The sequence below is a fragment of the Aspergillus uvarum genome (assembly GCF_003184745.1).
Source record: "Aspergillus uvarum CBS 121591 unplaced genomic scaffold BO82scaffold_2, whole genome shotgun sequence".
Classification (NCBI taxonomy): Eukaryota; Fungi; Ascomycota; class Eurotiomycetes; order Eurotiales; family Aspergillaceae; genus Aspergillus; species Aspergillus uvarum.
This window is the reverse complement of record NW_020291299.1, coordinates 377089-404833: the sequence shown is the minus strand read 5'-3', so window position 1 is coordinate 404833 and position 27745 is coordinate 377089. Positions and strand designations below refer to the sequence as shown.

At 52.3% G+C, this 27745-nt stretch overlaps 11 protein-coding genes across 11 annotated transcripts; 6 read left to right on the top strand and 5 right to left on the bottom strand.

Moving 5' to 3' along the window:
• Positions 1 to 1102: 1102 nt before the first annotated feature.
• BO82DRAFT_428162 (uncharacterized protein) lies at positions 1103 to 1764 on the bottom strand (the record flags this gene model as incomplete). The annotated part of the gene is made up of 2 exons (XM_025640424.1): positions 1103 to 1427; positions 1522 to 1764. 2 exons carry the CDS (start codon positions 1762 to 1764, stop codon positions 1188 to 1190), a joined length of 483 nt encoding a protein of 160 aa, XP_025497007.1. The 3' UTR covers positions 1103 to 1187.
• Positions 1765 to 2397: 633 nt separating this feature from the next.
• Positions 2398 to 3028, top strand: BO82DRAFT_51781 (uncharacterized protein). The gene has a single exon (XM_025641291.1). The coding sequence runs from the start codon at positions 2450 to 2452 to the stop codon at positions 2897 to 2899; it is 450 nt and encodes a 149-aa protein (XP_025497006.1). The 5' UTR covers positions 2398 to 2449; the 3' UTR covers positions 2900 to 3028.
• On the top strand, positions 2903 to 4794 carry BO82DRAFT_349921 (alpha-L-arabinofuranosidase B). Its single transcript, XM_025634011.1, has one exon. The coding sequence runs from the start codon at positions 3151 to 3153 to the stop codon at positions 4654 to 4656; it is 1506 nt and encodes a 501-aa protein (XP_025497005.1). The 5' UTR covers positions 2903 to 3150; the 3' UTR covers positions 4657 to 4794.
• A 1200-nt stretch (positions 4795 to 5994) lies between these two features.
• BO82DRAFT_428160 (uncharacterized protein) lies at positions 5995 to 7411 on the top strand (the record flags this gene model as incomplete). The annotated part of the gene is made up of 1 exon (XM_025640423.1): positions 5995 to 7411. Exon 1 carries the CDS (start codon positions 6128 to 6130, stop codon positions 7409 to 7411), a length of 1284 nt encoding a protein of 427 aa, XP_025497004.1. The 5' UTR covers positions 5995 to 6127.
• A 167-nt stretch (positions 7412 to 7578) lies between these two features.
• BO82DRAFT_428159 (uncharacterized protein) lies at positions 7579 to 8275 on the bottom strand (the record flags this gene model as incomplete). The annotated part of the gene is made up of 2 exons (XM_025640422.1): positions 7579 to 8085; positions 8155 to 8275. 2 exons carry the CDS (start codon positions 8273 to 8275, stop codon positions 7889 to 7891), a joined length of 318 nt encoding a protein of 105 aa, XP_025497003.1. The 3' UTR covers positions 7579 to 7888.
• An 891-nt stretch (positions 8276 to 9166) lies between these two features.
• BO82DRAFT_397371 (Aldo/keto reductase) lies at positions 9167 to 10355 on the bottom strand (the record flags this gene model as incomplete). The annotated part of the gene is made up of 3 exons (XM_025638925.1): positions 9167 to 9395; positions 9491 to 9995; positions 10154 to 10355. 3 exons carry the CDS (start codon positions 10353 to 10355, stop codon positions 9167 to 9169), a joined length of 936 nt encoding a protein of 311 aa, XP_025497002.1.
• An 83-nt stretch (positions 10356 to 10438) lies between these two features.
• Positions 10439 to 10919, bottom strand: BO82DRAFT_51751 (uncharacterized protein). The gene has a single exon (XM_025641290.1). It carries the CDS (start codon positions 10768 to 10770, stop codon positions 10522 to 10524), a length of 249 nt encoding a protein of 82 aa, XP_025497001.1. The 5' UTR covers positions 10771 to 10919; the 3' UTR covers positions 10439 to 10521.
• A 1396-nt stretch (positions 10920 to 12315) lies between these two features.
• On the bottom strand, positions 12316 to 13575 carry BO82DRAFT_370630 (uncharacterized protein; the record flags this gene model as incomplete). Its single annotated transcript, XM_025637224.1, has 3 exons — positions 12316 to 12547; positions 12607 to 12910; positions 13023 to 13575. 3 exons carry the CDS (start codon positions 13573 to 13575, stop codon positions 12316 to 12318), a joined length of 1089 nt encoding a protein of 362 aa, XP_025497000.1.
• An 873-nt stretch (positions 13576 to 14448) lies between these two features.
• On the top strand, positions 14449 to 15786 carry BO82DRAFT_349918 (uncharacterized protein). Its single transcript, XM_025634010.1, has 3 exons — positions 14449 to 15104; positions 15165 to 15396; positions 15512 to 15786. Exons 1-3 carry the CDS (start codon positions 14590 to 14592, stop codon positions 15737 to 15739), a joined length of 975 nt encoding a protein of 324 aa, XP_025496999.1. The 5' UTR covers positions 14449 to 14589; the 3' UTR covers positions 15740 to 15786.
• Positions 15787 to 17304: 1518 nt separating this feature from the next.
• Positions 17305 to 19200, top strand: BO82DRAFT_51669 (cytochrome P450). The gene is made up of 4 exons (XM_025641289.1): positions 17305 to 17450; positions 17517 to 18626; positions 18683 to 18849; positions 18917 to 19200. Exons 1-4 carry the CDS (start codon positions 17385 to 17387, stop codon positions 19068 to 19070), a joined length of 1497 nt encoding a protein of 498 aa, XP_025496998.1. The 5' UTR covers positions 17305 to 17384; the 3' UTR covers positions 19071 to 19200.
• A 5795-nt stretch (positions 19201 to 24995) lies between these two features.
• Positions 24996 to 27427, top strand: BO82DRAFT_349914 (C6 transcription factor). The gene is made up of 5 exons (XM_025634009.1): positions 24996 to 25241; positions 25300 to 25905; positions 25989 to 26140; positions 26195 to 26365; positions 26414 to 27427. Exons 1-5 carry the CDS (start codon positions 25101 to 25103, stop codon positions 27351 to 27353), a joined length of 2010 nt encoding a protein of 669 aa, XP_025496997.1. The 5' UTR covers positions 24996 to 25100; the 3' UTR covers positions 27354 to 27427.
• The last annotated feature ends 318 nt before the right edge of the window (positions 27428 to 27745 follow it).

Below are 27745 nucleotides of genomic sequence, written 5' to 3'. Positions count from 1 at the left end.
GACGAACATAGGCTCAACAGGTAGAACACTATTTATACTTCCTAAGAGACAGTCTGAGAAGGCAGCTTAATTTAATCATGGTTTCTTTCTTTCAGTAGACTCGTTATAATAAATAACAATCTGCGTCCAAATGAATACCTCCGTCAGAGACAAACAGACAAAAGCTCACAGTATAAAGCCAAGTCAAAGCTTTGGACGACGAGGTCTTAGACTCTTCTCCGCCATCTTAAACATGACCAAGGGCCTCTGCCGTAAGTAGAAGTAAGACAATGATGCCATTGAGTACTATTGTGGACAAGGGCATTGTCTACCTACTATGGACTCTTTGAGCACTTCAGGTGGTGGCTAATAGAAACATAGAAATGTACAACAATGAAGGCTTAGCGGGATAACATCAGTACTATGCTCACACCTGGACCTGGGATCTAAGTTATATTTTCTTTTTTCTGCTTTTTTCTAATCTTTGAGTTTCAAAAATATATACTAGGTCTGCTAGAAGGGACTAGGTGCTGCAGCCAGTAGAAAGGATAAAAAACTAAATCCTTCATCTTTAAAGAAATTCCAAATTTAATAAAAACTATTAATTGTTTGTTAAAAAAGATTTCTCAAAGCTATCTTTATATACAGACTAAGTATAATGTAATATGTAAGAGAATTCAGTGAGGGTTGACCCCTTGACAATAAGTAAAGCACCGTGTAGAGTGATTGCTGTTGCTACAGAATAAGATACGATAGGCTCTTTTTTTTAGAGTATCCAGTTATTTGATCTAAAAACTCCTACCACAAATCCCTGCAAAAGTCCCGTGTTTATAAAGCAGGGTCCGTTAAAAATTACTGTAAAAGTATTAAGATCTTTAATCCTCCTATATTTTTGATCAATAAGTTCCAATGCTGAACTATCTCCAGAGAAACTGCATATAAACTATCAGTGGGCTTGCAAGTGTAAACCAAAAGCCTTTAAAAATACTGACTAATCTTAGGATTGGGTTGGCATTGTTGAATAAGAGACAGTGAAGAAGCTTAAGAGAGAAAAGGTTTACTTAGAAAGACAAGGAAAATCGCCTGGTTAAATTCTTTATGAAAACTGAAAGATCAAGCAGAAGCACATATTACGGTTGCCTTAAGTGAGTAGAGTTCCAATTTAAAGAACAAGATGCCTTGAATGGATGGAAGCCCTACTTCACTTCTCATCTGCCTGACGCGCGGGACAGTGGGCCTCGAAAAGGCGCGACGAGAAACATGAACGCATCCTCACCAAAATAGAACGATAGAGGCTTCTCCTTTCTTGCGTTACAGATATTAGACGACTGTCGGACGCGATAGCCGCAAGTCAGCCTCCAGTAGCAGCCGACCCGCCTGGCGAACTTGGCATGGTAGGCATTGGCCTGCTCCTCAGGCATGTCCCCCGTGGTTTCGGTATCGCCGCACTAGAAGCACAGCCGATAGTGTCCCGGAGCCAGCGGCGGAGTGGTGGGGAGGGGGGGGGGCGGCCCAAGAGCTGCGAGCAATGGGGTGCTTGACCCTAGCGAGATCCTCTGGCCTTGAAATCTGGACAAGGTGATGGCCGTCGGTGAAGAAAACTACCTCCGTTTGCCCCTTAGCGAGTTGGTGGAGTAGGTCAAGACTTGGGTGGTCCAGGTCCTCTATGGGCGCACCATGAGTGTGTTCCTCTTTACCAAAAAGTTGGACTTCGGTTATGCTGAGCTTCCGCTTCTCCTGCTGTTGCTCAGTATAGGCAACCTGTTTCTCAGTGCTGCCAGACATTTTTGCTGGTTGGAATTTGTTTGAGACAGGGGCCAGTGTTGTAGTATGAAAGTCGGATCTCTACTCTGTGCTTGAGTCGGTTTGATGAACATAAGTTTGATGGATAGCAGGCTGTTGAAATGACTCCCACCCGGGGTGGGGGTAGTCTGAGAGGGTAACTTCAGTTGACCATAGTGGCATAGTGGTTGTCTTCAGTACAGCTCTTTGTGATGCGTGAGGAACGGACTGAAGACCTCCATCAGACTCCATTCAAGAAGGTAGCTTAAGTCGGCCATAATGGCTCTCTTCAGTATAACTCTTTGTTCTAGTAAGGACAGTCTGCTTCCCAAACAAACCTCCCTCAGACACAAGTCAAGGCTTTGGGAAGCGAGGTCTTCTCCGCCATATCAACCGTAACCAGGCAACTTGTGCTAAAAGTAAACCGATAAAGCAATTGAGTACTTTTGTAGACAAGAAGATTGTCATTGACAATTCTTTCCCCGGTTACTGCGCATAGAAAATAGAAGCGTAGAGCGTAGAAACAATGTAGGCTTGGCGGGATGACGTCGGTGCGGGACTAATGCCTGAATACTTGAGGCACTAAGGCTTCAATCAAGGCTTCCCGTTTTCTCCTCCCATCACCATCACCATCACCACAGAGTCGTCGTTTTCGTTTCTGCATCTTTTCACAATCCTGGCTGCAGTCATGTACGACTGCGACCTTCCTCGTTGGTCCAAAGATGAGACTCCCCAAATTTCAGCATCCGGTGCATCGTGTACCCTCATCTTAACCTTTCTTCAGCTGGAGGAAGGCGGGCCCCGGCGGGATCCCCCCCTTTCGTCCCATTCTCTCTTCATGCTTAGCATGCTTGGTCTCGCAAAGCCAATTCTTCATCATCCTTCGTACCGCACATGCAGAAGGGACATGCCGTCTAGTTCAGGTCCCAGTCCGGGGCCCCGCACCCCAATGAGGCATAGCAGCCTCAGTCCGGCGCTAAACAACCGGTTTGTGTCGGGCAATTGTCGCCTGCTGAAGAAAAATGGGAAAAACCCCGGCGGCACAAGGCCCTCGGTTAGCCCTAGCCCCCCTAGCCCGCGATATCTTCACGATGCTGCCTGCCATCCATGCGGGGTACCTGCGACTCGCCTCCAATGACTCCGTCGGGATGGAGTTGTCGTTCTGCAGCGTCGCATGATCCGCTCCTAACATTTGCGCATCAGAGGTGGAACATAATGTTCCGTCCAAGTGGCTTAATTGAGTGTCCCTGCCACCGTGACGCATTGGGATGATGATGGCCAGGAATCTGCAAGGGGCGGGGGGTGGTATAAAATCCTTTCCTGTTCCTGGTTTCCTTCCAGGGGCCGCTCAAGCATCTCCCACAGTCTCTCCACATACCGTCCTCCAAGATGCCTTCACGACGAACCCTCCTCGGGCTGGCGGCCACGAGCACCTTGGTCAGCGCCGGACCCTGCGACATCTATGCCTCCGGTGGGGCGCCCTGTATCGCTGCGCACAGCACCACTCGTGCTTTGTACAGCGCCTATTCCGGCCCTCTTTACCAGGTCATCCGTGGCTCTGACAGTGCCACCACTGACATCAAGCCCCTCACGGCTGGTGGGGTTGCGAATGCCGCCGCCCAGGACACCTTCTGCTCTGGCACGACTTGCCTGATTTCTATTATCTACGACCAGTCCGGTAGTGGCAACGATCTCACCCAGGCGCCTCCTGGTGGCTTCGATGGGCCCGAGTCCAACGGCTACGACAATCTGGCCAGCGCGATCGGCGCCCCTGTCACCTTGAACGGACAGAAGGCGTACGGTGTGTTCGTCTCGCCCGGCACCGGCTACCGCAACAACGACGCCAACGGCACTGCCACCGGCGACGAGGCGGAGGGCATGTACGCCGTCCTGGACGGCACCCACTACAACGATGCCTGCTGCTTCGACTACGGCAACGCCGAGGTCAGCAGCACCGACACGGGCAACGGTCACATGGAGGCCATTTACTATGGCACCAGCAAGACCTGGGGCTATGGTTCGGGCAGTGGCCCGTGGGTCATGGCCGATCTCGAGAACAACCTGTTCTCCGGGCAGGCGGAGGGCCTCAACTCGGCGGACCCGTCCATCTCCTACCGGTTCGTGACGGCCGCCGTCAAGGGCGAGCCCAACCAGTGGGCCATCCGCGGTGGCAACGCGGCCTCCGGCTCGCTGACGAGCTACTACAGCGGCGCGCGCCCCACGGTGAGCGGCTACAACCCGATGAGCAAGGAGGGCGCCATCATCCTGGGCATCGGCGGCGACAACAGCAACGGCGCCCAGGGCACCTTCTACGAGGGGGTGATGACCTCGGGGTACCCGTCGGACGCGACGGAGAACTCGGTGCAGGCCAACATCGTGGCGGCTAAGTACGCGACGACCTCGCTGACGAGCGGCTCGGCGCTGACGGCGGGCTCGTCGATCTCGCTGCGCGTCACCACCACGGGGTACACAACGCGCTACCTGGCCCACAACACCACCAACATCATCACCTCGGTCGTCTCCTCGTCCAGCTCTTCCACGCTGCAGAAGCAGGCCAGCTGGACCGTCGTCACGGGGCTGGCCAACTCCGGCTGCTTCTCCTTCGAGTCCGTCGACACCCCCGGCAGCTACATCCGCCACTACAACTTCGAGCTGCTGCTCGCCGCCAGCGACGGCACCAAGCAGTTCAAAGAGGACGCCACCTTCTGCCCGGAGTCCGGCCTCAGCGGCTCCGGTACCTCCATCCGCTCCTGGAACTACCCCACCCGCTGGTTCCGCCACTACAACAACGTGCTCTACGTCGCCAGCAACGGTGGCGTGCACACTTTCGACTCCCAGACCTCGTTCACGGCTGATGTGACCTGGTCGATCAGCTCGGGCTTTGCGTCCGCGTAGATCGAGGTCCGGCGCTTGGGGACATGACGGGTCGGGAGATGTTTGATGATTATGCTTGATGCCAATGTGGAATAGTTTATGGTTTTCGAGGTGAAGCCTTGTAAATACGTTGTTATCATCATTACCGTACAAATTTAGTATGACTTTGAACTACCCACGGTCTTTAAGTCTTCAACTCAGATTCTTGTAGAATCTGATGTTCATGTAGGTTGTTGTAGCTTTCAGAGTGGTGCATGGAATATATAGTGAAGCCTTGTCGAGACGATTCCACTCCAGGCGTACATGCAAACTCTACAGAACCGACAGAGAACCTTGATAGGGACATGTAGTAGCCCGTAATAGATAGAGACACACGACCATCAAGCGACCCACCTGCCAAGTCACTCTGTCTGTGCATCGCAAGATGGCCAGGGGATATGACGTCATTATGCATGATTTTCGTGCCAAGTTTTCATCCACAGGTCAGTCGTCGACATAGCGCCGGAGAATCACACTCCGAAGCGCATATTCATGGTTCTGAGCCTGGTTGATCGATCGAGCGGGTCTCTGGATCGATGGTCCAGGGTGGAGGAAGTGGGATGGGTGGATGAAGCAGAGAAAGTTCATGCCATGGCCGCCTTTGTGGTTGCTTTCTGCCGGCAGAATGATTGTCTGCCGACCGCCTAAGTGTATCCCCATCATCTGCGTTGTCGACATCATTCATCGTCGCAATGTATCCTGGGAATCGAATCTACTATCTGCTGAGCCACCTGTGTCTTTCCGACAGCTATCCTCTTCTGAAGACCTTTTATATGGCGGAGGTTTTACGCCATATCAAAGTGTTTAACATGCCGATAAGCATCATCGCGAAAGTCGCGACAGACAACGGATGAAATGAACATATGGCACGCTGATCACAACAACGATAGCCATAGAGTGCCAAAATGACCGGCCCGTGCTATCTCAGTTGTGAAGCCCAGCTGGTTGCTCGCGAAGGCTGAACGTCGAATCTGATCTCAGGATTCCGCCTCCTCTCGCCAGGATGCTAGCTTTGGGGCCGCCCCCAACAGTGCAACACCAGAAGCCGTCCCGATTTGCCCCTGGCGACCATCCGAATCCCATCGATCTTGCGCCTCGATATGTGTGGTCCGTCAAGTCTCGTGCCTGGCAGCGAGAGTCCTCTCACGTCGACTTACGCAGGAACAGCGAACCGGCTGCCGCGTGCCCTGCCTTTCGGCCCCATGCGACGCAGGAACCAGACTCAACTGCTCAGGGGAACTTCTTGAGAATGAAAGTTCTTCTCATTCCTCATTCTCCTTGCAAAATCTTTGCCAGTTTCATGTCTTCATGCCTGTACGGGCTGTCAGTCGTTCATTCTCTCACTACATTGACATTCGTTGAAACCCGATTCTCGCGAGTCACTCATTCCCTCGCGTGAGCCAGCCATTCTTTGCTTCCAGTCTGTCCTTACCACTCCCCCCCAAAAGGCACAATGGCAAGCAAGCTTGCACACACTCTTTTCACCATCGCGAGCGTGGGACTCCTCGCCTCCGCCCAGCTCGCCGTGGACACCACGCCCGTGACGGCCGCCGCCTCCGTCGAGACGGTCTCCATGATCGACGCCTCAGGCCTGCCCATCACGACCGTCTCCGACGCCGCCGACAACGCCTGGTACATCCCACTGACGGGGCCCGCCAGCGCCGCGACCGCCGCCTGGGGCGCGAGCGCGCACATCCACAGCGACGCCGCCGCGCTGCTGCCCATCACCTTCGGCACGGCACCCACCAGCACCCCCACCGTCCACAAAACCAGAAGCCTCTCCCAGGAAACCAGTGCCTTACCCACGGCAACCGTCTCCCCGATCGGCAGCCCCTCCGGCGACGAATCGACGACCTCCTCCCTCGAACTCGCCCTCAACCCCGAATCCAACGCCCTCCTCCTCGGCGCCGACACCACCCTCACCATCTCGACCACGGTGATCGCGACAGCCGAGAACCCCACGAACATCAGCACGACGAACCTGACCACCCTACCGGTTGGCATGAACCTAGGGTTCGGGACACAATGGCCCGGCGCCCTCGTCTTCGGCGGCAACTACGACGCGAATCGCATCTGGAACGAATCGCACTGGCAGACGACGCCGGAGACGAGCGCGGGCAATTCAACATTCACCCGAACCGGCACGCAGCTGCTCAGCAGCGGCGTCCAGCTCAAACTCTACCCCACGCCAGACCCCACAGCCAACACGAACACCAACGCAACCTACCCCTTCGACACCGCCGCCGCCCCAACAACCACATCAGCCACCCTCCCCGCGACCCTGAATTTCACAGCCGAGACCCTCACGGTCCCCGACGCGAGCTTCTGCGCCCGCAATTTTAGTGTGGTCTTCAACCCGGACAGCGCGACCTACCCGCTCTTCGAGATCCCCGTCTGGGCGGATCTGGTGCCGGCGGGGCAGCGCTGTGTTGTGGGTAGTGGGGAGGAGATCATCCTGGGGAGACCGTTTTTCCAGGCGGCGTATGTGTATATCACGGACGTCGGGGATCTGTATTTCAGTTCGATCCGGAGGGATGGGGGGGTCGGGGTCGCGCCGAAGGAGTTTGATTTGCATGCGGTGTTGGGGGCAGGGAAGGGGGGGGATGTGTATGCTAATGCTACGGCGGAAGAGGCCGGGGCGGAGAGGAGTGTGGTTTCGGGGGAGGGGAGGGTTACTATCACATGTAGTGTCTGGATGGTTGTTGCTGTGGGGGTGGTGGTGGGGTGGGTGGTTTAGTTGGGGGGGTGTGGTGGATTTAATTTGTTTTCGTGTCGGATAGAATAGTTTAATATACCCATTCACAATCTCTGCACTAGTATTCAGAATGGAAGGTACCAAGTCGTACGAAGATTGAAAACTTGATTCCATGCTCAGTATCCGAAAGGACCCATCACATGCATACACCCAGGGAGCCAGCCATCCGGTAACAGCAACAGTAACAGCAACAGCAACAGCAACAGAAACAGACCCGCTGCCTCCATCCATCCTGCAAGTATTCCCGAAACCCAAACCCGCTAATCCAACCAAATCATCATAATCATAAACCATCCCAAAACGCCATCCATACTACCAGTCATGAGAATGCAGGAGAGGACTCAATCCCACTCCATCGCCGCCCTACACCACCCCCAATACCCCAACAAAACCGCGTTAGGGTTGATTTCCACAACGTATGCATCGCACAGCAAACCAGACCAGCAGAGGAACCAAAGGTTACTGGAGATCATACACGACCAGCGCGCGCTCGATGTCCTGGAGCGTCTCCTTGTCGCCGTAGGCGTCCATCAGGGCGCGGTTCTTGCGGAGGCGCTCTTCTTCTTGTTGTTGGTAGAGTTGATTCTGGAGGGACTTCGTGGAGGTGGGAGAGGTGGCGGTGGCGGTGGCGGTGTAGTGGTTGTAGGCGCCGAAGCCTTGGGTTCTGTTAGTTGGGGGATTCGAGGAGAAGAACGGGGTATAAGAGCAGGGATGGAGACACGTACCCAGAGCAATGGCTGCCATCAGGGGCAGATACCAGCGGCTGGGTTTCTTGAGGGAGGCCGGGTTGATGTGCGGGGTGCTTTTGAAGAAGGGGCGGGGGTGTGGGGGGGAGAGGTTCATCATTTTGTTGAGTTCGATGAGTTCGGAGGTGTGAGTGTGGTTGTAGAGTAGAGTAGAGTAGTCAAATAAATTGTGCTTGAATAATGGATTGTCATAGTAGGGTTGACCCAAGTCAAACCGACGGGTGATTTGTACTTATAAAGTCGACGTACGGAAGAATGCATCACACCCACGTATTTGTGGCCTGATCGGGGGTAGTCGATCCGTCATACGATGCCATGCCCGCCCGCCCCCGTCGATCCCGCTTTCTGGGGTATATTACGATGAAGGCAGTGTCATTGGCTAGCTAGGTTGAGAGTGGAGCCGATGATGAAGAATCGCATGCACTCATCGTCTCACTCCACTGTCGAAATCCCTTTTCCGAGTGTGCTGATCCTGTGCGCTCAGTGCCTTGGGTGCTTGCCGAGGGGGGGAGGAACTCGGGAAGGGATATCGGGTGATGCTGCGGAGTATGGGTAGTGGGTTGGTCTGTGCACTCTTCACTCTGGTTGACTCTGTCTTCGCTGTCTACTATGTTGATTTTGTCTAGAGAGGATACTAGATTCTAGAAGAGTATGCTACGAGTATAATGATCCTCCGTGCCAGAGGGGTGCCACCGGTGGGCGTGAGGATTGCCGGATGGGGAATCGGTGTCTTTTTAGGGTCAGGGCTGGACTCTGCAGCTGCATCACCCTCTCTACATGACACACTTGTCCCTTTCTCAGCGCGTACAAGCGACAGACTCTTCTTGTTGCTGATTTAGGATGGCATGAGGATCCTGCTAGGTACTGTCACAGCAGACCACACACTAATACCGTTGATTAGTTACAATCTGCTACCAAGACCATCTTCAGCAAAGATGACAGTACGACAGTACTAACGCTTCAAGCTGATACCGATATACAAACCAGAAGGTTACTCCAACGGCACGGTATCCACAAAACACGTCTTCAACGACTCCTCCCCATACCTCCCCCCCAGCACCTCAACCTCATTCACCACCGCCCTAATCCCCGCAACCTCCTCCTCCGTCAACCGCACCTCCAGCGCCCCGACATTCTCCACCAAAGCCTCCTGCCGCGTCGTCCCCGGGATCGGGAAGATATCGTCCCCCTGCGCCAACAGCCACGCCAACACCAGCTGACTGACGGTACACCCCTTCTCCTCCGCCAGCCCCCGTAACCGCTCCACCAACTCCAAATTCTTCTCAAAATTCCCCTCACGATACCGCGGCATCACCAACCGTAAATCCCCTCGGGGAAATCCGCGCGCGACCGGATCCGCCCCGTCAGGATGCCCCGGGAGAGCGGCGAGTACGCCACGACGGCCACGCCCAGCTCCCGTGCCGTGCGCAGCAAATCGGTCTGCGGGGACTCGATCTCCAGCGAGAAGGGCGAGTACTCGACCTGCACGGCGGCGATGGGGTGGACGCGGTGCGCGCGGCGGAGCGTCGCGGCGCTGACCTCGCTCTGCCCCAGGTACTTGATCTTGCCAGCGGAGTGCAGATCGGCCATCGCCTGGACGGTCTCCTCGATGGGGACGGCCGGGTCGAGCCGGTGCGCGTACAGCAGGTCGATCTGCGAGACGCCCAGGCGCTGCAGGCTGCGCTCGCACGAGAAGAGGCACCGGCTGCGCGAGCTGTCGATGATCATCTGGCCGTCCTCGAACTCGGCGCCGAATTTCGTGGCCAGGAAGATTTGCGGTCGTTTGGTCGGGTTGGCGCGTTTCGCTGTCGAGGTAGCTGCTGTTTACTAAATGTCAGGTAAGGGCTAACTTATCCCGTTCCCTATATTCATACCACAACAACAATACACTTTCACCCTCTCTGCGAGGTTTATTCATATTTGATCGATCTCCATATAGTAAACTACCCTAGTCCCATCAGTAATCCCTTCGACATACCCTCCCCAACATCCCCAAAAGAAGGCACTCGATCCAATAACACTTGAAGGTCAGGCACAGCCTCCATCAGCTGCAAGAGCAACGGGCGATACATGCCTTCGGTCGTTCTTTCAAGTTCCTCGCCCCGGGCATTGAAGAAGAACAAAACGATTACAGTATGGTCATTCCTGTTCGCCTGAGCTTGTTGATATGCAAATTTCATGATGGTTTACTTGCTGCTTCCTGCTTTGCCTTTGATCCAGAGAAACCCAAGATTATCGACGACCTTTACCATGTCAAGCCAATCTAAATATTCTTGTGTCTCCAAGAGCCATCGGCCGGTCTTAGCGTGAGCAGCTTTGATTGTCGCCTGTCGACTCTCTGTCTGTTCAAATCGCAATGCATCCATGGCTGGCACACCTGCGATGGTCGACGTCGCACGATGTTTGCTTCTTTGTTGTTTCGCGAGCTACTCTGGGCCCTGTGGCGTTGATCACCGACAATAGCTCTTTGGCGTAAGCAGCTGCCGTGGCGGCTGCGTATCCCTGCCATTGCTTGTTCTTATGCGAATCAGCATAGTATGGAATCCCTCGTATCACCAGGCAAGGGAATTTATCCATCAGCCCGGCGGCTTCCATCTCAAAGCACAATTTATTCAGCTTTGCAGCCAGTCGGTCACGGGGGCCTGCATGTTCGATCACCTGATTTCCTGGAAGCGATCAAGCCGTGATGAACAGCTGGCTGGGTGTCCTTGCGTTCTGACGTAGGACCAAGTTGCTTGCATCGCAGTCTACGCATGTGCGCTGGGATGGAGCATGTTCATAGTTTGTACAGAACAGCCTGTCCGGCTCGCCTTTGGGAGGAGCGAGTTCTCGCAGCATTACAGGGCGGTGGGCCAGCATCTGGACCACGAGTGCGGCAATCTGATTTTCGCTTGACCAGGAGATAGAGGGACATACGAGGGGAATTGAAGACGAGATTTATTCCGATGAATATCTGAAGTTGTTGTTTGCTGTCGAACTCACCGTGGGATGGAGGAAATAGTTAATCGGACGGAGACGGAAAGCTTCCAAGCTGACGCCTGAGGCAACAACTTGAGGCAACAACCACGTGCGGTCTGAACTGATTGTACTACAGCCTGAGGCAGAATTGCTCCTGGCTGTGCGGGTTTTAATCTTCCCCGCCTTACCCTTTTGGGATGGATGCACCCTCCAACTTCTCATTGTACTTACAACATCGACATCTTCCAATTGCTTGATGATAGAATCCTTTTTTCTTCTGTCTCCCAAGAGCTTGACTTGTGCTCTGTGCTACACCTAGTCAGAGCCATTTTCTCTCACTCAAACTGCCTTCATTCTTTCCGTTGTGAGAACATATATTCCCGTGAAGCGAGCTACATCTCTGGGCAAATCTCTGGTCTTGGTATGAGGAAACATTCCCGAGCTACAAGCTGAATTCTATTAATTCATTGAAAAGAAACCCGAATCCGATAGACCTTCATCCTTCAAAATGTGACACGAACAATTTACAATAGGTCAACACTCAGAACGGTTTTATGCGAAGACTGAGAGAACGGGTACAGAGGCTGTCACCACACAATCAGACGAGCTTGATCACAGCGACTGTTGTAGCTTCGCCCAAGACCAATGAGAAGGCCTTATGCAATAATCGTACGCTGTCGTGTGTGTCGGATTCGTTCTGCCCAAGCACAGGACCCGGAATCTTCGGAATTGGGGCAATTCAAACAACCGTTCTATAATTCGCCGCGCCAATGCAGAGCATCGCCCTCTTTCGATCCACTACGAGGCAGATGGGCAATCACGGACAAATCAAAGACTGCAATTGCCGACTGTTCAGGGGCAAAATCGCGATAGCCGGGTTGCAATCAACTGGATTACAGGTAGGACAGATGGTGGCAACTGCGAGAAGCCCAACACATGAAACCACATGTCGATCGATTAGCGGCGAAACTATAGATGTGCAAGAAGTCGCGCAGCAGAACAGGAGTGAACGGTAGAGCTGCGAAAAATCTATTTTGCAATGGCACCAGGCTGGCTTGAATACCCTTTCCGGAATAAATCATGTTTATATTGGACAAAAACCTGGGTGGAACATGATTCGTGAGATCCTAGCATCAAACATCGATTACATATTGTGAGTCTTCTTCAAGACCTGGGCGGACACTAGGCTTGGGATACATTATCGAAGGCGACAGCTTGAAGGTATATCGCGACAACTGCGTAGAGAAGATGTAACATGTCACCATCGTCATCCACCTTGTAAGGCCCATATCGTTCCACAGTAAGCAACGCGTCATCATCCAGTGTGCCATCGCGAAGGTAAGCGGCGTAGGTTTCGGTCGGCTTGGCAAATAAGAGCCAGACTTCATCGCCATCCTCGGATATCAGGCATTTGCTAATGAGATAAGCATTGATTAATGGCATGATCTATCCATGTAAAGCTAAGTGACTTACTATCCCGAGAAAGCTTCTTCCCATGGCTGGCTATTCATAATCCATCCAACCAACTCTGCGGCTTCTTGCATGGTAACCTTATCACCGATCTTTGATCGCCGAGCCTTCTTGACTTCAATGATTCCACGAATCGCTTCAGTGCTTCGAACCCAAAGAGCCCCGTCAGTGAGGGCTTTAAACTTTGCGTGGTTAAACTTGGCGATGAACGGCACGCGAACCATGCTAAATTCGCATTGTGATGATCGGACAAGGCTAGCTGCGGCATTGAGGAGGAGGACGAGTGCGGCGTTAACAATTGCTTCATCTCCAGTGGGGTCCTTGTCATCGTCATCAGTACCGTCTTCGGCGGGGGGTCGAGCTGCCTCTTGATATAGCGTTAGTCACGGTGTGAAGCTCGGATATCAATCAATTTTTACCTTCGCCCTTCCCTTTCATGGGGCTTGACACAGTTCTTCTTGTAGATTGACGGACTGCAACTACACGCGTATCCGTTTTTCTCCGGGAGAAAGCAATGCATCTAGCTTGAAATCTCAACACCGGCATCCAGGACCCCGCCCATTGCGGGTCACCTTCTTGCAATTCGGACACGAGATGCTGATGGTTGACCAAGGCAAGATACCGCTTAGCTTCCTCTGGATCATTCACCAGATGAAGGGCTTGTTTCCAAACGCCTTCGAGGTTATAGCAAGCTGCTCTGTCGGCGAAATCACCGGGCCCCTCGGGAAATGGCCATATGGAGCGAAAGAGAACGAACTGTTTTTTCAAAACCTTTGACCCAGATCTCATCTTGAAAAGGTTGTGCAAACTACTCCTGTTCAACTTGCTGATTCGGAGGATTCTAAGCAATGCTTCCTTATTTTCTGGAATCGAAAAGCTCCCCGTGAAGGAATCAGCGTATGAAACTTTCTGAGACTCCTCTTTCTCAGGCTCCTCGCTCTTGGTCTTCTTGAGCTTTTTCACGCGAGACATGGCTGTAGTCGCTGTACTTGACAAGGGACTTGAAGAAAGAGGAAGGGATTGGAGAAGGAACGTACTCAGGAGTAACGGTGAAGGTCAACAGTAGCGTTGGATGAGTGAGGAAAGAGAGACAACAGACCCACCAGGGTCGGAGTAACACTGGTTAGGTCGCGTCTGCGTCCAAGTGATTCTGCCTGAGCTCCAAGGTGAGAGATCAGTAATGACGTCGGGTCCGACAGTAGTTGCAAAGTGTTAGCTCCAAATTGCAACTTCTGGTGTATACCGAGCGTCTACTACTCAGAATAGGGCCTCACCGTGGCCGTAGAAAAGTGAGACCTGAGCTCATGATATTGACAGTTATGATATCAGAAACGGAGAGCGTGCATCTAGAGAGATACGCGCAAGGTCTATCGAATAATTGCGCATTTGTGATTAGGGACTAGCACTCGAATGTTACGAACGCGGTAGAATAGCATTTGCTCGACCTCACAGCTATCGAAAGTGCTGCACCAGGAAGATTATGACTGTCTTGCTTGGAAATGATGAGATATCAAACAGCTCACAAGCCTCCTATATTCGAGAAAGCACTACTCAGTATAACCCGTCACCCTGTGGCGCTCCGCAGATAAGACGTTAAAGCACTTCATGAGTTATACGTCACTTATCACCACTTACTTTCAGGCTAACGCTCACGGAGTGTGAGCGTTGAGCTATTGCCATAATTACTTGGGCAGTGGAGTGAAGAGCTCGGAGTAAGGATCATGTGACAGCAGAGTCAGTCGAAACCAGAAGTCCGGCCGCTGACATCAGGATTCATAACACACCCTGTTCACCTTTCCCACATGAGGCCAGACGCTTTTCTCTTCTCATCACACCTATCCAGTTCCAGTTCTCAACGTCTTTGCCCTCTGTGACTCAACCTTCGCAAGACGTCGAAGACTCTCGAAACTGTCTATGTTAGGGTCGGTCTGAGGAGATCTATCACGCCTTCTTCATAGCTCTAGTTCCCCTTGACTTTTGTTGATCATGTCCTCCTTCTTGCGTCGAACCCTCTCGCGTATTCGTGCCAAGCTGCCTAGCACACAGAAAAGTTCAGAGGAAGCCGCTGATTCGGATTGGGTGCTTACAGAGCTCTGGAAGACCTACCGGAGAGCTGAGGATGCAGCCTCAGACTCGTTCACACAAGACGAATTGCGTCATTGGAATGTCGAAATACTAAGCTTTGATCCTCTCGATCCCAAAGCGCCTGACACAACCTCGAGTATCGATCCTGTTGCCTACTTCGCCCCCCTTCCCGTGGACTTTCATGAGAAGCATGCAAGGATCATTGACAAGGAAACCGAAGAAAAGCTGAACCATTATCGAAGATGCCTCGCACCTGACTACTCTCCCTACGGTGATGGCAGGCCGCGAAGCCCAGGGAGACGCACCCCAACCCTAGGGAATCGTTTCCGGGAGGAAATGTCCATCAGACGCAAAAACCTTGACCCGGAGTACGGGGACACCACATTGGGTGTCGCAACGAAATGGCGTGCGTATACGTGAGTCCCTCGCACACAAATACTCAGGGTCCCATCAAAGAAACTAATTCATACGGGTAGCAACTTTCACATTGATGGATTTCCCGACCGCGAGGATTCGTCGGGACGCAACCAATATGAAGCCTACAACATATTCGTGAACTCGAAGCACCCCCACGTGAAGCTCATCCTGAGCAATGCGGTTCGTCCAGAGAAAGAAGATAATCTGCTCCGGTCTGAGCTGCTAGTCATACTCGCGGTTATGCACTCACGTCTGCGCGTCGAGTCTTTCTTTGATCACGTAATCATGCCAGTAAGGCTTTTCCCTCTTCCCCTTCCCTCTTCCCCTTTTCTTAAACTTGTCATTCTGTCTCCTTTGGTCAGTCTCTGATTCCAGTCTTGATGACACGTCTGCATTTTTCTTACAGGTGATGGTCTTCTCGTTCATGCCCCCCTCCCACGTGCGCGTCCTCATGGCAATCTTCGACGGCCAAAAGATCCGGATCTCTAAGTCCGGTCTGATACCTTGCTCCGCGACCTCCCAGGATCTCTACGACACGCTCGTGCGCTACCTTGCCGGTGGCACTAATCCCAACGTCAATACGAAGAAGTTTCCGGTCAACCCGGATGAGAGATGTCCTATGGAGGAGTTTTAGTTTCTAGTATCGGGCAACTACATCGGTGGTTTCAGGAGATGGGTGTTGATGGTTGAGGATGAGATTTTCGACATGATGAAGCTGGCACTTTGATGTTTTTATTTGCAATTTAACGAAATTCCTGTTGGCGTGCGTCCTGGTAGAGGCGGTTGACCCTAGAGGCATCTAGGCGGCCGGCCACAACTCTTCGCCTTGGTCGTCTAATGCTCAATCATGCGTTGTTTCGGTATGGAAGAAGGCAGCTGCTGACGACTCAGGAGGTTAGTGCTTTCTCTTGATTCATAAACCCAGGCAAGCTTAACAAAGCTCACCCACCCGAGGTTCTGGTAGCGATAGAGAGGCCGCAGGAATGATACTCGAAGAAGAGAGCGTAGCGTATTCTCGGCCCATAGAAACATAGAAAATGCCGGTCACGATCTCTGTGACCACTGCGGCTTGAGCACCATGATCGTTGAGCCTTCATTCGTGTAGACTGTTCATTTCGTTATGACGCAGAAGGTGGTCTCGATTCCTGCGAATGGTTTCCCGTTTATGTCCTGATGTTTCGGCACAAAGAAGCATACAGAGGACCATTATAGTCCGCTCGCGAAGAGAACGTGGGCGACGCTCACGAAGCTCACCAGCCTGTCAAATGACACGATTTCTCTTGGGCGGAGATTCCGCTCGGCATCCTCATGACGACCAGCTGCATAAGTGGTGAAGGAAATCATGGCCAGAACATATGTTCCGGTAATGCACACCTAAATGGTCATGATCAAGGCGGCCGACGGCGTGGGCCTTGAAGGCTGCACGTCAACTAGTATCCGTGCACAAGCCAGGATAATCGGCACAGACATATGCACAACGCCTAGATAGAGGCCCTTTATGTCACACCATGCGTGGCCGGCCTAGTCCAGACATATTGAGGATTCTACGATCCTCTCAGCCGTGGATCCTTCGCGCTTGTGAGTCAGTAGGCAGGAAGATGGAGTTTTCGCCGCACGTTGCATCTCGATAGTAGAGAGGTTGTTGATGTTCATTCTACAAAGTTTCTGAAGGGTGTGTATTGGTAAAGTTGGAAGTATGATTCAGTCCTGAAGACATCACTCGGGGGAGGTAGGCCTAACGTCGACGACTGTCGTCTGCACTAACCAGGGTTCCCCTCTTTCGCACCTCCACACTTCGTCAACTTCCCCGCTCGGCAAGAAAACAATTACTGCAGAGCTATCGTCAACGGGCATCAAGGCATCGAATAGAACGCGTCATAAAAATTTTGTGCAATAGCATATCCCTGTTGTGAAACGGCTTTCGGCACGAAGATGCCCACCTACTTTTCTCTGGTGGGCAGTTGGTGGTCGCGTTCGATGCAGATTCGGCGCCGGACAAGGGAGTCGACCAGGGAGATGAATTGGCTAATTCAAGATGTTCTTGGCATAAGGAAACGTTATGCAGGCATAGATAGGCATCTGAGTTCCGACTGTGTGTTCTCGTGGTGGGGAGGGTGAATGTAGGGGCGTTTGAGTTGAGGATAAATATCATGTCATGTTCAACATGTCTGCGCAACATCTCGTACTCTCCCGTGCCTGACATGGAAGCTAGAGCTGCTTGAATCGAGGCCGTATTTGACCTTATAATGCTCTTCTGGCGACCGAGACATTAGGAAGCAATGGCTGTTTACAACCTGCACCATGCTTTCTATGAGCACTATCATTTTCTCCTCGCATTCGGAGTGGTAAGTAACGAGCATTGACGCGATGCATGTCGCTTTGGATTACTGATGGTTCACGGCCCAATATAGGTTCTGTTGGCATTAGTAGTGAATGGCTGCTACGAACTTTTGCTCAGCCCGCTGAGGAAATACCCTGGTCCGAGATTGGCAGCGGTCACCTACTTACTTTCGGCGTATCACACTGCAAAGGGTGACCATATTCTCTGGCTACAGAGCTTGCACCGTACCTACGGCGACGCTGTTCGGTTCTCTCCGGATGAGCTGAGCTTCACATCGGCGCAGGCCTGGCGGGACATTTATGGCCATGCTAGTGGCGGCAGGAAAAGCACCGAAAAGGACCACCGCTTTTTCGGACCGACCCCTAATGGTACGCCGGATATCATCCGTGCCAACGCGCACGACCACTCGCGCTTCAGACGGAATTTCTCCCATGCGTTTTCGGACAAGGCGCTGCGAGAGCAACAGCCCCTGATCGCACAGTATGCGGATATGCTTGTCGCGAAGCTGCAGGAGACTGTCCAGGAGAGCCCGGCAGCCAAGGTTGAGATGGTCCGCATGTATAATCTGACCACTTTCGATATCATGGGCGATCTGACCTTTGGAGATCCGTTGAACCTGCTCAAAGGCACCGGGTATATGGAGTGGGTGGGCGGAATTTTCGCCAGTGTGAAGATGCTCTGCCTCCTGCGCGTGAGCCGTTACTACTCCTGGCTCACTGCAATTATGGCTCTTGTTGTTCCTCGCTCCCTACGGGAAAAGGCCCGGGCGCACTACAAAGCTTGCAAAGCACGGGTTGATTGGCGAGTCAATCAAACCCTCGACAAGCCGGATATCTGGGGACTTGTTATGGAGCAGAAAGAGTCCCTGCAGCTCAGCCGCGACGAGATGTACTCCAACTCTCAGCTGTTTATGGTGGCTGGGACTGAGACGACCGCCACAGCGCTAAGCGGCCTCACGTATCAGTTGCTGAGGCACCCAGAGAAGATGCGGAAGATCACGCAGGAGATTCGTGAGGCATTCAAAGACGACAAGATTGAGATGACCCGCCTTGCGCATCTGAAGTATTTGAATGCATGCATTGAGGAAGGGTTACGGGTTTATCCACCCGTGCCTGTTGGCGCCGCTCGTCGGGTGCCAGAGGGAGGGATGACGGTTTGCGGAGAATATATCCCTGCAGACGCAAGTGGCCCCATCCGACTCCTTGTCCTAGTGAGCAGAAGCTTACCATGCGTTAGATTTCACTCTCTGTGCACCACTGGGCGACATATCGTAGCCCGGAAAACTTCAGGCGACCGAATGAGTTCGTTCCGGAACGATGGACTAACGATCCAGAATTTGCCAACGACAATAAGGCTGCCTTCCAACCGTTCTCCTATGGGCCACGCAACTGTTTGGGCAAGAAGTACGTATCGTCGCTACTTTAGACTACTCCGCAGTGTCTGTAGCACGGTGGCTGACATCAGGAATAGTTTGGCTTATCACGAGATGCGGATTATTTTGGCGAAAGTGCTAAACCATTTCGACTTGTCACTAGCGCCAGAGTCGGTGGATTGGGACAAGCAGAAGGTGTTCTCGCTGTGGGAGAAGAAGCCACTGATGGTGAGGCTGCATCCGCGGGTCTAGGCCTGGAGCCGGGCGCGCGTGCCACCCTGAAAAGCTCTGGATAATTTCCGGCCGGTGCAGTGTCGAATGGATGATCGTTTTGGCATTGTGTATCTCATTTTGGGTATGAAAAAGCCATCAATAACTTCTCGTGCTTCCTCGAGTGAGCCAGGAACGTACGAGAGCGTAGAAATGGATTAGTGGACGCCTCGAAAGCTGCACTGGGTACTCTCAGCGCAACGCATCAGTAACTTGTACGTACGGTAGCAGGCCCACGCGGGATGATGCTTACCCACGTACCACTGGCCGAGTCATCCATGGATCTAATCCATATGAGCATCTTTCAGCCGCTTGAATTGAGTCTCCTTGTAGACTAACAGTTGTGTGTAACTGGAAGTGAACGGCAAACAGTCAGTTAAACTAAGTCACTGGGCTCTCGGAGCTGGATCTCCGGGCGGTGAGGCGGGCTCAGTTGGGAGATTTAGAAACTCGGCACAATCTCGGGCCGAAGTGGTCATGCTTCAACATCGCCTGGTACGGACTAGGCTAGGCTAGGTAAGGTAAGGGAAAGAAGAGTTCACATTCTCAGCCTCAGGCAGAAAGGTTCCTTTGAGTATCCCCACACCGGAACAAATTCCCTTATTCTTTATTAGGGTTGAGACAATGCAGTAGGGTAGGCACCTAGTGATAATCCTAACTCTCAGGCTACTGTGTGGAAACCACTTACCTTAGCGTCTATTGTGCATTCCAACTGCACTGAGACAACAAAAGTACCTGATTGCCTACACAGGTACGGTCCCTGCTCGAGACTGGTGACGTCAGGGACAGTGGCCACCAATGAAGAGGGCGGGCAAGACAGTTCCGAATGGTGGCGTTCTCTCATGGGATACTTTCAGGCCCATCTGGCCGTCATTGTCCGTTTTCCCGTGCGACGAATGCCGCTGGTTCGCCTATCGTGCCCACACGGTGGCCAGACGCGCTTCCTGAACATTCCCCCTTTCCACTTAGAACTTGAGATATATTCTGCCCATGTCCCTCCCCAATGCAGCCCCAGTGTGTCCACCATAACAGAAGATCTTCGCGGTTGATTTCGTGGGAGCCGGTCGCAATTGGCGGGTCTTCGAGGAGGTACTGCACTGAACACTTATGTCTCCGATGATCAATCGGAATTGGCGACCGGGTCATTGTGTAGCTGCATAGTTGGGTGATTTTCGCCACTGCCTTCCTTCTTCTCCTTCTTCTTCTTGTTCTTCTTCTTTTCTTCAACTCCCGGTTCCCTTCTCCGTGAAAATCCTTTTTCCTTTTCATTTGAGCGAGGGATGTCAACAGCATTCGTGTGTGACATGCTTGTGTCTGGGGCCTGCACCATGGTTTATGTGCCACAATGAGTTCAAGCACACTACCAGGACCTCTCAATTCGACGCAAACCCTACCCGTCTGAAAGATAACGCGATACCGACTTGGTTCTGGCTACTCATACGTGCAGTCGAAACCTCGTCAAGTTATCGCATAGCCCAGGGAACATGAACCGTACAATGACCGGCTTGTCGAACTTCGAACTCTTCTCGATGCCTCGGCTCGTTTCCCTTTTCCGTACATACACTGTACAATATCGTCTTTTTTTGCAGTCGCGGCGTATATCCGTAGTCACTGAAGGGATCTCCCTGCTCTGCGTCGCTCGCTGATTAGCATGCCAATGCACAGGAGCAGTTTGCGATATAAATTCCATTGAGCGATCCCTACCGTCCATCGTTTTGCCAATCAGGCCCTAACCGCAAAAGCAGTCAAACTGGAGCGTGGATGTGTCATCCCTCATCGCAATCATCGCCCTTCCGCACTGGGGTAGTTCGGAGTGCAGTTTCAGTACCCCGATGGTGTCTCACCATGACCTCTATGCAGAGAACCATTAGGTCGCTCGATACCACCACTGTTCACTCAAGTGAACATGTGTTGCCCATTGCGAGCAATATCACCGTCTCTTGATTTGCCTGCTCTCCTGCTCTCCTGCTCTCCTAATTCAAATTGGGGAAAATGGGCCGGGTCGATAGGCATCGTTTCGGGTGGCTGAAATCATCAGGAACATAATTTTACATGGCGGCAATAAAGCTTTGTGCCTTGAAGGTTCCAACGATTTACGGATAATGCCATTATCGTGGTTGCGAAGCGCAAACGACCGGGGGGGTGAGGGTGAAGGTCTGCTGGGCGACGGGCTGAGAAGACAAGGGACTCTTCCATTACGCGAGAACATTCGACAGCCTCGGCGTTTATCACCGGCATTCTGTATAGTCGATGCATTGAATGCATTCTTTCATGGTTCCTGGTGGCTTAGAGCCTTCTCGGAAGGCATCACAACAGCCACGATCGAAGGTATTAAGTGTTGCTGGAGTACACACAGTGTGGTTGACAAGTTGTTATCCACGGTTGACCAGGCCGCCGACGCGGGTGAGAAGCGGGTGGACGGTCGGTGTTGCTCGCTTCCTCCCCGGTCCCGGCTGCCTCAGGCTCTAGCGGCCGGTTGACGGGGTTGCCTTCACGCGGTTCACGCTATAATTCACTTTTGCACACACGGACAGGGAAGGGTAAATGAAGATCCATAAGGCAACCCTTGCGTCAATCAGTCGAACCGAGTGATGATGTCGAAAGAATAGAGAAGAAAAGAGATCAAGGGGAGGTCGACCGGGCTCGTTAACCCTGTCAATTGTTGATACCTCGTGCAGCCGAGACTTTGGGTAGTGGAAAGAGACTCCTCTCCAGATTGGTGACATGGATGGGCGGGCCCGCAATGGGGCACGCAAACCGCACAACAATAATCAGACCCCGGTATAGCAAACAGGTAGGGTCGAGGGTAAAAGAGGGCACCGAGGCATAGAATGAAGGTGGGACAGACAGACAAAGAGAGTGTGAGAGAGAGTTAGAGAGAGAGCGCAAACTTCCGAATGCTGGGAGTTGGTCTGGCCAACTGAGTTTTCGCTTCACATGATTCAATCATACTTACTACTTACAGCAGGTCGTTGTCTATCAATTATTCTCGGCCCAAACTTGCAGCCATTCATGTCGCTTGCACTTGACTTGGAAGCAATCACCTCGCCCAATCTTTGTGATGGAGGACCAGCACTTGCTTGCTTTCTCCAATTTGCATTCGGGTGTCCTAGTTGATGTTTGCAGGCGTTGCATCATATTCGGGAGTTCGCTGCCGAGCGGGCTTGTCAACCATGGCCATCTTACTCAGTCATCTTACGCATCCTTGCTTTCATCAGTGGCGGATTTCGTTTGGCCTTCCTCCAAGACCTGGGGCAAGGTTGATCTAATTTTCACCTGATTTGCGTTGCTCATACGCATCTCCAACAAATACACCACTACACTACCTGACCGCCGGTACTCTTTTCCATGATCGGGATGGGTTACCTGTCTCACCTGTCTCTTATCTCTGAAAGTCTTGGTCTGGCCCTTGGCGGTCTGGCACTATTCGTCCCTAGCGCTCTATGGATACAAATCCTGGCTGCTTGTCCGGTTTCTACCACTTTCTATCGCTGTGCTGACAATTAAGTGATTCTTGCCGTCTTGGGCTGGGATCTACGGGCCGCCAACCGGCAAAGTTATCCAACCAGCCAACACCCCGACATCAGGCTGGGTTTTTTTGTTGTCACAGTGGCTCAATCTGATGAATCTCATAAGATTCGTCCACTGGAGAGGGTCGAAGGTCGATGATGATGATGATGATGATGATGATGATGATGATGATTAGTTCTGCTCATCAGCTACCTGGGAAGGTCGACATGGGGTAACAATTGCCTCGCCCAATGCACAGATATTGTCACTTCGGTCTGGACCTTGCACACGGCACGCATCTTGCCTGGCCTGGCGTCAGGCGGTGCGATATGTCACCCTATCATGCAGACTCATCTCCATGCATGTTTGACTTCACAGCCTAATGATAATTGATGGAAACAGAGCAGGAAAAGAAAACCCTTACGTGTCCCCTCTCAGTAGCGGATACGGGAGCCTGCTAGAGAGGTCTAACGTCTTCTAGATCGTCAGTAGTGTCGCAAAGTCCGTACGGAGAATGCGAAATGGATTGAAGAGGTCTCCATTTCAGGCCTCCGACATTTGGTGGAACAGCTCGGTCGCCTTTGCGGTCGATGTACACGATGTCTGTTTCCGGTCGTAGCCCATGTCTACTCCTGTCAGCTCTGAATATGTGAGGCAGTCAGCTGTCGGGTGTCGGGGATTTCGTATCGCTCGCCTCCTTTGGGTACGCAGGCTGAGGTGAAATCTAGAATTTATTGATCGTATCAGATCTTGAGCATGACCGACACAGGTTTAGGAAAAGTGCCGCACGGATTGAGATGAGTATGGCCGGCCGGCTTTCTGTAGCCGGCCTATGATGTTAGCATGCAGGAATGGGTGGGTGGGTATGGGTTAGAGGTCTATTCGATGATTCGAATCGCAAATGACTGATCCTCCGATAGGGAAGGCGAGGGGGGAAGAAGAGGAAAGAATGAAGGAAGGGAGGAGCTGTTCAGCAATGACAAAAGCATTACGCCATAAGCATATGCTGGAAAAGTGTTCCGACCGGTCAATGGGATGAGAGATAGGAAATGTACTTTGGTGTTTTTTTTATCATTTCCAGTTTCAGTTTACCCATTCTGCCGTTTCCCATGGGACAGGCAGGAATGATTGATTGGCAGCGGGAATCAGGTGACGATCCGATTTGACTGGGAGTCTGGGAAACAACCATGCGGTGTTTGAAGTTTGAACGATGTTTGTCTCCCAGGCAAACTCGGAGAGCGATCGACCACAGAGTGCCGACTCGGTCCACTTCCACACCACGCTATGACGTTATCGTCCGTTCGTCCCTGCTCCATCCCAACCTCAACTCTTGCCAACATTCTCCCGAGTCCCTTCGCAACTACCGTACGACCGCAGCAGCCATTCACGCGCTCCTTTCCCTCCCCCCATACCTACGCCACCACGTTTTGATCCGAATCTAAGGGATGGACAAAAAAGCATGGGTGCACGGCTCCATAGGTTCATGATTGGTTTGGGATTCCTAGCATTCTGACTGGGTGGAAAAAGGTACCTTTCTGTGGCTCGTCCCGGATCACCAAGCTAACCTGAATCAGGTAGTGAGAAAGGTACCCAGGTTCCCCAAAATCCCAGAATCCTCCTTCCCGAATCCCAAGAAATTATTGTTTCCAAATAACGAAAGGCTTGATGATGGCTGCTGGGACCCGCCCCTCCCCAACATTGTCCTCCGTGCACGCTTGGCCCCTCACAATTCCCCTTTCCAAACCAATCGTACATCGAAAAATGTGAGAGACTGACAATATTCCGGCCCCGAAAAGCCCAGTGGCGGCCGAAGACACTGAAGGGCCCCCCTCCCTTCTGTTCCCCCACCCCTTCCTCCTCTAGGCTCTCCGGCTCTCTATTCCCTTCTTTGTTTCTTTCCTGCCCCAAAACGAGGCTAATGCAAAGTCCAGGTCTGGTCTGGTCCAGGCCTTGATTGGGTGGGAGTTTCTGCCAACCATCAGCAATCCGCCGTCAGTCCGGCACGATCCCCCCTCCTCTTAGCCTGTCTTGTCCTCCTTCCTCCCCTTCCTTCCATCTTGTTGCTCCCCCGTCCCGGAAAGACCAGTCCTAGCTGATTAGGCCCGCGGAGATTCAGTTTGCAGCCCAAGATTCCAGAATGATCAGACGTCTTTCTTCTGATTGGTGAGGACTTTTAAGGTTCTTGTTCCGGTTGTGCCCTTGCTCTATTATAACTTACAGGGGGGAGGGAACAAAACGGGCAAGACACAAAATAATATTATTATTGCAATAGTTCCACATCGATAGTGACGAAACGTCGGTTACAGGCTATCCCTCGGCCTCATTCCTCATCCGACCTATATAACAGTATCGCCAACACGATTGCTGCAAGCTCCGTCTCTCCCCCCCCCCCCTTCCGCCCCGTCTCGTCTTTTGCCACCCGGTGCGCTTTTCATCCCAGGACAACCTCCTCCTGCTTGTTGTCTTGACCTGGTTGTCGTTCACTTGATTCAGTCTGTATTAATGTCCGATCCGCAGTCCGCCTCCCGTTCACTCGCTCCCGCTCCCGGCCTCCCGCAAAACTCGAAGAGTCCCGACAATGTAGTTCAGGGTCGGAAACATAAAACCACCGCCTGCACTGCGTGTAAGCAGAAGAAGCTCAAAGTAAGTGAATCAAAGGAGGGCATGACTAGGATAGAGTGTGAATCTGATTATGCTTCAGTGCAGGGGAGATCCACCATGTCAACACTGCGTGGCTAATGGCATCGAGTGCCATGTCGACGAGATGGCTGATATGCGTCGCAAATTCGCCATGAAACGGAAGCTGGAGCGACTTGAGCAAGCCGAAGAGACCCTGACGCGGCTGCTCGAAACGCTCCGGGATAGCGAAAGTAAAGATTTGGCCCAGGTGCTGAATCTCATCCGAAGCAACGCCTCATTCGACGAACTCCAGTTGTATCTCGATAAGCAGCTATCTGGAGATGGTTCTGAAATATCACCGGGTCTGCAGGAAGTTCGAAACCAACTGACTTGCCCATCCGAAGAAGTCGACGAGGTTGGTCGGCCTGCGCGGAGTGGCAGCCGCCGTATTCTAGATGTGCGCCGCCTCGCAGACACCCCGGTGTATCGAGTACCCGCGAAGCCGTGGACGAGGGTCACCGACGATGACGAATTGGTTTCTCATTTGGTTTCGCTCTGGTTAACGTGGACCTATCCGTTCTTTAACTGGCTGGACAAAGATGCGTTCATCCGGGATATGCAGGCAGGCCGACTCAACTGCCAATCCTGTACACCATTCCTCGTAAATGCCATCCTCGCGGAGGCTAGTGTATGTGCCTATCTTAACTTTTGTGCTTATAGCGTCGCTTGGGTGAGGTGACGGCTCATTCATGATTCTTATGCGTTGCACAGTACCTTTCCGACTACGCCGAAGTATTTACCGTCCCAAACGACATGTATTCTCGAGGTGATCACTTCTATGAAGAGGCGCGTCGGTTGTTGGAAGAAGAGGAAGGGCCAGCCAGTCTACCGACCATTCACGGCCTCCTCGTGCTATTTATCCGGTGAGTGTGTCGCGTACCATCTTGGTCATCCCACCTAACGCTGCGTCTTTTCAGTCTCACCCTTATGGGAAAGGATAGATTGGGTTGGATGTACCTCGATCTAGCCATTCGAGCGGCCCAAGAATATGAGTACGCGCATCCGCCCCGGTCGACAAACTCGGAATGTGATCGCATTCTTGAAGATGCGGCCAATCGCACACTCTGGGGCGTCTTCAGCATGGCTTCGTACGTACTTCGCATCTTTTGGTCAAACTTTTGACTGACCAAGCCCAGCACGGCCAATGTTTCCTTGATGAAGCACCTTAATATCGATCCCCCACGGCGCCCGCGCATATCGATGAATCACGGCGATCCTCAGGACATTTGGTACCCGTATCCTCGCGAAGTCGAATCCGTACCAGGCCATCATGCCTGTGTATTCGACCGCTGGTGCGATCTTTCTTGCATTCTCATCACCATTAGTCGCGCATTTCATGATTTTGAGCGACGAATCCCCCGGTCGGATATCGCGACATTTGTGCCGGCAATCTTTACACAGCTCCAGGGCTGGTATACTAATCTGCCTCAATGCTTACAGGCTGAGACCGCAACTGTTCCCCACGTTTTAAGTCTACATCTTCTCTATCATACGACTGTGATGCAGATTTTCGGCTTTATGCGCGCCAGCAATGACCTGGTTCTAGATCCGGCATCAACCAGTCATGCCCAAGAACTCTGCCTCGCATCCGCCCGCCGAATCACCCATCTACTGGGCATTCATCGCGCCAAATGGGGTATTGATCGCATGTCACCCTCGACGATCCAGTGGTGGAGCATTGGGCTCTTTACCCTCATGGAATCTCTTGACTCCCAGGAGAATAGAAATGCTTTTGTCGAGTTGTGTATAATTGCCCGCGCCTTTGCTCGTCGGATGCCTCTTGCAAAGGGGATCCTCCGCATGATTCAGTTATCCGCCAGTCAGATGCAGGTTGTTTTACCCGAGGAGACGGAGGCGCTCTTTACAGACTTTGAGACTCTAGCTTGGAAGGCGAGCGATTCTCGGGGATTCAGCAGTTTCTACCCACACTTCCATATGGTAGTTCAGCAAGGGTCTCTGCGGCAACCTGAGGTGGATTTGGATCAATTTTTGGCTAAATGGGATGCGTTGAGTATATTCAAGCTCAACTCCCACGATCGCGAGAATGGTCACGACGCTGACCCTTCTGGCGGGTGAAGAGTCTTTTTCAGTATTATTATACCATAATTGAGCAAAAGTTGTATTGGGGTTAAACACAAATCATTATTGGGTTGTTTTTGGCCGTATATCCCCTGTTCTTGTGGGCGTAGAATTGGAGAAGTATTTTTGGTGGCAAAAAAAGTTAGGCGGCGGATACCTTGTTCGACGTTGGGGAATCCTCGGTCGGGTCCTGCATCAGCCTCACGGAAACGACTTCCTGCAGATTTCACAGGAAGCAGGCCACACAGAATTAGTGTCGTGCTGCCCATCGCGTGGGGCTAGGCGGATTGGCAGCAGTACAGTACAGTACCCAATGCTAGCCTCAGGGCTAACCCACTCCACCGGTAGAGAGATCGTGGCTCTAGACCGTCGAGTGGCATGCGGCTAGC

Bases quoted from the DNA above. Each gene is read 5' to 3' on its own strand.
- BO82DRAFT_51751 (XM_025641290.1), bottom strand. From the start codon at position 10,770: ATGGAAGCCGCCGGGCTGATGGATAAATTCCCTTGCCTGGTGATACGA.
- BO82DRAFT_349918 (XM_025634010.1), top strand. From the start codon at position 14,590: ATGTCCTCCTTCTTGCGTCGAACCCTCTCGCGTATTCGTGCCAAGCTG. The intron at 15,105-15,164 runs GTGAGTCCCTCG...TCATACGGGTAG, and splicing joins ACGAAATGGCGTGCGTATAC to CAACTTTCACATTGATGGAT. The intron at 15,397-15,511 runs GTAAGGCTTTTC...TTTTTCTTACAG, and splicing joins TTGATCACGTAATCATGCCA to GTGATGGTCTTCTCGTTCAT.
- BO82DRAFT_51781 (XM_025641291.1), top strand. From the start codon at position 2,450: ATGTACGACTGCGACCTTCCTCGTTGGTCCAAAGATGAGACTCCCCAA.
- BO82DRAFT_349914 (XM_025634009.1), top strand. From the start codon at position 25,101: ATGTCCGATCCGCAGTCCGCCTCCCGTTCACTCGCTCCCGCTCCCGGC. The intron at 25,242-25,299 runs GTAAGTGAATCA...ATTATGCTTCAG, and splicing joins GTAAGCAGAAGAAGCTCAAA to TGCAGGGGAGATCCACCATG. The intron at 26,141-26,194 runs GTGAGTGTGTCG...GCGTCTTTTCAG, and splicing joins CTCCTCGTGCTATTTATCCG to TCTCACCCTTATGGGAAAGG.
- BO82DRAFT_51669 (XM_025641289.1), top strand. From the start codon at position 17,385: ATGGCTGTTTACAACCTGCACCATGCTTTCTATGAGCACTATCATTTT. The intron at 18,627-18,682 runs GCAAGTGGCCCC...ACCATGCGTTAG, and splicing joins GAGAATATATCCCTGCAGAC to ATTTCACTCTCTGTGCACCA. The intron at 18,850-18,916 runs GTACGTATCGTC...CATCAGGAATAG, and splicing joins CGCAACTGTTTGGGCAAGAA to TTTGGCTTATCACGAGATGC.
- BO82DRAFT_349921 (XM_025634011.1), top strand. From the start codon at position 3,151: ATGCCTTCACGACGAACCCTCCTCGGGCTGGCGGCCACGAGCACCTTG.